This window comes from Vicia villosa, linkage group LG1, assembly GCF_029867415.1.
Source record: "Vicia villosa cultivar HV-30 ecotype Madison, WI linkage group LG1, Vvil1.0, whole genome shotgun sequence".
Classification (NCBI taxonomy): Eukaryota; Viridiplantae; Streptophyta; class Magnoliopsida; order Fabales; family Fabaceae; genus Vicia; species Vicia villosa.
In genome coordinates, this window is record NC_081180.1 from 42657137 (window position 1) to 42662985 (window position 5849).

At 35.0% G+C, this 5849-nt stretch overlaps 1 protein-coding gene across 1 annotated transcript; it reads left to right on the top strand.

Annotated features, from left to right (window-relative positions):
* The first annotated feature begins 356 nt into the window (after positions 1-356).
* Positions 357-2451, top strand: LOC131605005 (protein NRT1/ PTR FAMILY 2.8). Its single transcript, XM_058877413.1, has 3 exons — positions 357-495; positions 582-799; positions 976-2451. The coding sequence occupies exons 1-3, from the start codon at positions 357-359 to the stop codon at positions 2449-2451; spliced, it is 1833 nt and encodes a 610-aa protein (XP_058733396.1).
* Positions 2452-5849: the final 3398 nt, after the last annotated feature.

Genomic DNA, 5849 nt, shown 5'->3' on the forward strand with positions numbered 1-5849 from the left:
AAAAATAGGGTAAAAAGATACCAAAGTCAAAAATATCAAAAGCTTCCACGACACGTAATACTATGATTCCAACAAATTTGAAAGCATGTATGGAATCTCATTTCCTAGTCATCCCACTCTCACTCTCCTTCCTATATTGTTTCAGAAATTCCACGTACCTAAAAACTCTCAAAATAAATTTAACTGCTTTGAATGAATCAACCACACAACACATAAAAAAGAATAAAAATAAATAAATAAGAGAAAAAAAACACCTCGTATGCATGTGTGATTTATATATACACATCAAAATTCAACATGCGATTTTTTGTTTATTATTAATTTAGAAAAAGAGTAGAAGAGAGTTAGAAATAGAAATGGAGGAGAATGTAAAGAACACTAATTCTTCTCCTTCTTCTGCACTCGAGCTTCAACGTGTTGAACCAATACCAGTTAATGGAGAAGAAGCTTCACCCAAAGAAGCTGGAGGATGGAGATCTGTTAAATACATCATTGGTATGTTTACATTAATTAGATTCATTGTTCTTCTTACAAACATCATGTTTCTTAATTTAATGTTTTGTTTTTTTATATATATTAAGGAAATGAGTCGTTTGAGAAATTGGCATCGATGAGTTTGATATCAAATCTAACAGTGTATCTTCTGACGAATTACAACCTAAGTGGATTATTTGTGGTTAATACCGTGCAAATTTGGAATGGATCCTCTAACATTGCATCTATAATCGGTGCTTTCATTTCTGATGCTTATCTTGGAAGATTTCGAACCCTTCTATATGGTTGTATTGCATCACTCATGGTAATTCTGCAATTTTACATCTCACTTGTTATTTCCACGTAATTGCCATTTTTCATGCATGCATGCACGTGTAATTATCGTCATTGCCATTTTCTCATTCTGTATAATTTTATTCTGCAGAAACATCATGCTTAAAATTCCCTCATGCATGTTCCTAATGGTTTGTTATATGATAGGGTATATTGGTGATGACACTAACAGCTGGTATACCTGAATTGAGACCTCATGCCTGTAAGGATAGTGACAGACCTAATTGTGAACATCCACATGACTGGCAGCTAGGAGTTCTTTTTATAGGTCTTGGATTTCTATCCATTGGTGCTGGTGGAATTAGGCCTTGTAACATTGCTTTTGGTGCCGACCAATTCGACACCAAAACCGAAAAAGGAAGGGGACAATTAGAGAGTTTCTTTAATTGGTGGTACTTCACTTTCACCGTTGCACTTGTTATAGCACTCACTGGTGTTGTCTATATTCAAACCAATGTCAGTTGGGCTTTGGGATTCGCGATTCCGACCGCCTGTCTCGCTTTTTCGATAACCATCTTTCTACTAGGCCGGAAAACCTACATTTGCAAAGAGCCTCAAGGGAGTGTGTTTACTGACATGGTGAAGGTGATTTCAGCAGCGTGGCGAAAACGCAAAATTCGGATTGTGGATAGGACTTTGTATGATCCTGTTTCAAGAGTGTCGGATTCAGAGAGCGTTAGGCTTGTTCAGACGGATAGGTTTAAATTTCTTGATAGGGCGGCTGTAGTCGCGGATACGAGTGAACTGAACGACGAAGGAATTGCGAAGAACGATTGGAGGCTTTGTAGTTTGCAGCAAGTGGAACACTTGAAATGCTTGTTGGGGATTCTACCAGTTTGGGTGACAGGAATTTGCTGTTTCATTGTAATGGATCAACAGAACACATTTGGTGTTCTTCAAGTGATACAAACAGATAGGTCTATTGGATCACACTTCAAAGTTCCACCAGGGTGGATGAATCTCATATCAATGATAGCACTTTCATTTTGGATATACATTTATGAATGTATCTACATTCCTGTAATGAAGAGAATCACGAAAAGGCCTACAAAAAGAATGAGCATGGGAGTCAGAATCAGAATTGGGATTATCTTATCTATTCTATGCATGTTGGTAGCTGGACTTGTCGAGAAGGTACGTCGCAACTCGGCTTTGAAACACGCCTCGTTTAATTCGTCTATGAGCTTCGGTTTACTCCTTCCGCAGTTCGCACTGTCGGGCTTAAACGAAGCCTTTGCTGCTGTTGCTATAATGGAATTCTTTACCTTACAAATGCCGGAGTCGATGAGAACCGTCGCAGGCGCCGTCTTCTTTCTGAGTTTGTCCATTGCAAACTACATTGGTTCCTTAATTGTCAATATTGTTCATAGAGCAACATCACATGGGAAAACACCGTGGTTAGGCGGTCGCGATTTGAATCACAATAGGCTTGATTACTATTATTATTTAATCGCTTTTCTTGGAGTTTTGAATTTTATCTACTTCCATTTCTTTGCTTGCCGTTATCTGATAACAAGCAAGGACACCGAGAAAGGTGAGGTGGAACTAAATGCTGCTCTGAAGGGAGAATCACATGAACAAGATGATGAGGAGAAGGTTTTGGACATAGCAGGGAATAGATGAAGGGCACAACTAGATCATACATACTCTGATGCTGCTGCTGCTGCTAAAGTTTAATTTTATTAACTTTAGTTTTTAGGAGCTATGCATTTATATGTAAAATGTTTTGACTTAGAGAAGCTCCATGTAGTTCAATTTTGATCTGGTTGTATATGGTTTAGAATCCTTTATGTGTCTGTTAGGTAGGAAATATTTAGCCATAGTTTTTGCTGGCTGTGTTAGTTATTTCTTTTATGTTTCAAAATTCTGCAGATTTTAGTTTTCTAGCTCAACAATGTATGATAGATATGGCAACACATTTTCTCTACGACATTTTCACAAACACTTTGGCTGCAAACCGGTTGCTATTGTAAACCAAACTAAAATAATGTAGAAACTAGAATGTATCAAAACATAATAAAAGTAAAGACAAATTAAGAAAACTAAAATATGTAATAAATATGAGACAAAAAAAATATAGAATTTTTCATTCAAATATCTATGATTTATTATTCAAAAAGACAATCAAAATAAAAAAAAAAAAAAAAAGTAAGGGGTGTTTGATTTGTTGAGCGATAGAAGATTAGAGAACACAACTCCAATTGTATTGTGTTGTTACATTCGTCATGATCATATGTTGTTGCATTTCTTCGTATGAATAAAATCAATCTCTTTGTGTATTGTATCATTCATCATGAGAATCAATTCACTTACCCAAAAATCTAGATTTCAATGAGTGATAAAGAATTGTATCATGGCTTTATTGAATCAGTTATTTAATAGGATTCTGCTTTGTTTTAGCAACTTCCTGTGTCATGTTGACACATATGTATAAATAGATTCATTTGTCATTATTTCTAAATGATTAATAGCATCTTTGGTTTGAATTTGGAAGAGGCAAAAGCAATTTAGACGTGTATAATTGATTCTAAAGTGATTAAGGTTTGGATTTAGAAGAGGCAAAAGCAATTTTAGACGTGTATAATTGATTCTGAAGTGATTTTGAGGAGTTTTGTTATTCTAAAGAGAATTGATTTTGCCTCCATAATTGATTATACTTTTGAAGCTAGGATTTGTAGATTTTGAATTTAAACGTGATTTTTACATTAAAATTTGTTGTTCAACTAACTTTTACATAAATATAAATCAATTTTGCTAAACTTAATTCTATTAAAATTAATTATACTAACTAACTCAATTATGTCAAAATCAATTATATCTACCGTCAATCCAAACACACTCATAAGAATTTCAATAGAAGATTTAGATTTAAAAAAAAAAAGGACTGAATCTATTCTACCTCATAGTTGTGGGAATTTTTTTGAGGTTTTATTTTGAAAGTGTGGAAATATGTCTTAAAACCTTAACATGTTTCAAGATTGTTAGAAATCAGAAAGTCGAAAAACAACAAAAATGTTGACGGAAGACGTCGGAGTTAGGGAGACAATTCGACATGTGGTGTCTGGCTTGAGGCAGTGGGATCCATGACAACGGGATAAAGAAGTTTAAGTGGAGGTACGTTGTAAGGATAAATCCAAAATGTGATTGTTTAATAAGAACAACATATAAATTGTTATGTGCATTTGTAATATCTAGGGGTGGAAATATGTTGAGGTTTAGGCCTATCCTACACAGTCCTATGCTAGGCCATGCTTTTTTAGGAGATTGCTTCTCCCACCCTAAGTGGTGGGAAAGCACCCTAAGAAAATCTGAAAATGTTCATACTAATTCGAAAATGCATTTTCGGACGCACCTATTTCACACCAAATACATGCGTAAATGAGTCACACCTCTCTTTTTTCTTGAAAATAGTCTGAAGGTGCACTCCGTATTCACCCTATATGCACCCCATGCATTCCTAAATGAGACATCCCCATTTTGACATAAATTAATCCGGGAATGCATTTCTGTAGTAGATTACTACACTTTCATTTTCACCACACATATATATATATATATATATATATATATATATATATTGAAATACACTGATGTAATAAACCATGCATTATAACTATACTATTATAATAAATTTTTTTATAAATTAAACTGTACACTTATCAAATAAGAGAAAAATACCATATATAAATGAATCAATCTTGAATGCATATTAAAGTCAAAATAAATTAGAAATGATAATACTATCCCTAATACAAATGTTATACTACTGCATATGTCGGACCCCCCCTGTTTTTTTGTTGCCTCTTGTAATGCAACGTCGTATGTGCCTCTGTAAGATGTCATCTACAATGTCCCTCTCATGAGAGGCTTTTGGATAGACTCATTTGTCAATACTCCCTCGTGCAAGATCCATAATACGACGACATGTAGACAACACATCAACAACATGATATGTCCTAGCCTCTTCCTCTAATATCTCCTGATGAGATGGACTAGGTGGATGTCCTGAAGCATGCGATGTCATATAAGGATGTGACACTCTAAAATACCACTAGACGCAGTCGTATGCACAACTTCAGTCGCTAGGAGCTACCGTATCTCGTTCGTCATCAGGTACCAGATGATTAAGGAAATCATCATACATGTCATCAACATCTCTCCGGACCATAAAGGAGAAGCAGAATTACAGGGGTCTCTTGGAATAAACTGTATATATCTGAACTGGCACATGACGAGCTCAAACAAATGTGGATACATGATCGCGACTTAATGGTTAATCGAAATAACAAACCGCAAGTACACCGTCTATCGAGTAGTTTTAAAGATTATCAAACCACAGAGACTAATGGTCAACTATTGTAATCTATTGCTACTTTGTAAGGCTAAGGAAATGATTAATGGGATTAAACGAGAATGAATTTTAAAATAGGTATTAATGAATTAATAAGGAAGTAGAGGCCGGAATATGGAATTCGTCGCTCTTCTGGGACCCGATGACTAATTAGCGTTAGTTTGACGATAAATCATTTCAATAGGAAATAACAAATTTAAAGACTTAATCTCACCTTCTCGGTCTAATTGATTAAAGCCACACTCCTAACCATGGGATTTTGCTCTCGCTCGCCCATTTCAATTAAAAGCGTATTTTGGAAAATTTTATTAAGTCCTAATTGTTACCTAAAGCGCTCTCGCTGTATTTATAATTAATGTCTAGCTTTAACTATCCGGTTTATTCCTCACCCTCTTGGTCTAATTGGACTAAACCTTAATTGGTTCTCACTCTCGTATTAAACCATTTTAATTAAGTTTGAAAACTAAAACGAGAAATTAATTTAATAACATTTACGTCGTTTCAATTACCGAGTCCCGTCTGAACGACGATCCTCACATACCAGACTCACAAGAATTTAGTCGGACATTAATTTTGCAGAAACAATGTAAATATATCGAAAAGGGGTTGAGACAACATGATTATTATGAAAGCACGCAATAAATAAATGTGGTAAGTTAAGGAACCTGAA

Excerpts from the sequence above, each read along its gene's own strand:
- LOC131605005 (XM_058877413.1), top strand. The coding sequence starts at position 357 with ATGGAGGAGAATGTAAAGAACACTAATTCTTCTCCTTCTTCTGCACTC. Across the intron at positions 496-581 it reads ATCTGTTAAATACATCATTG|GAAATGAGTCGTTTGAGAAA; the intron begins GTATGTTTACAT and ends ATATATATTAAG. Across the intron at positions 800-975 it reads GTTGTATTGCATCACTCATG|GGTATATTGGTGATGACACT; the intron begins GTAATTCTGCAA and ends GTTATATGATAG.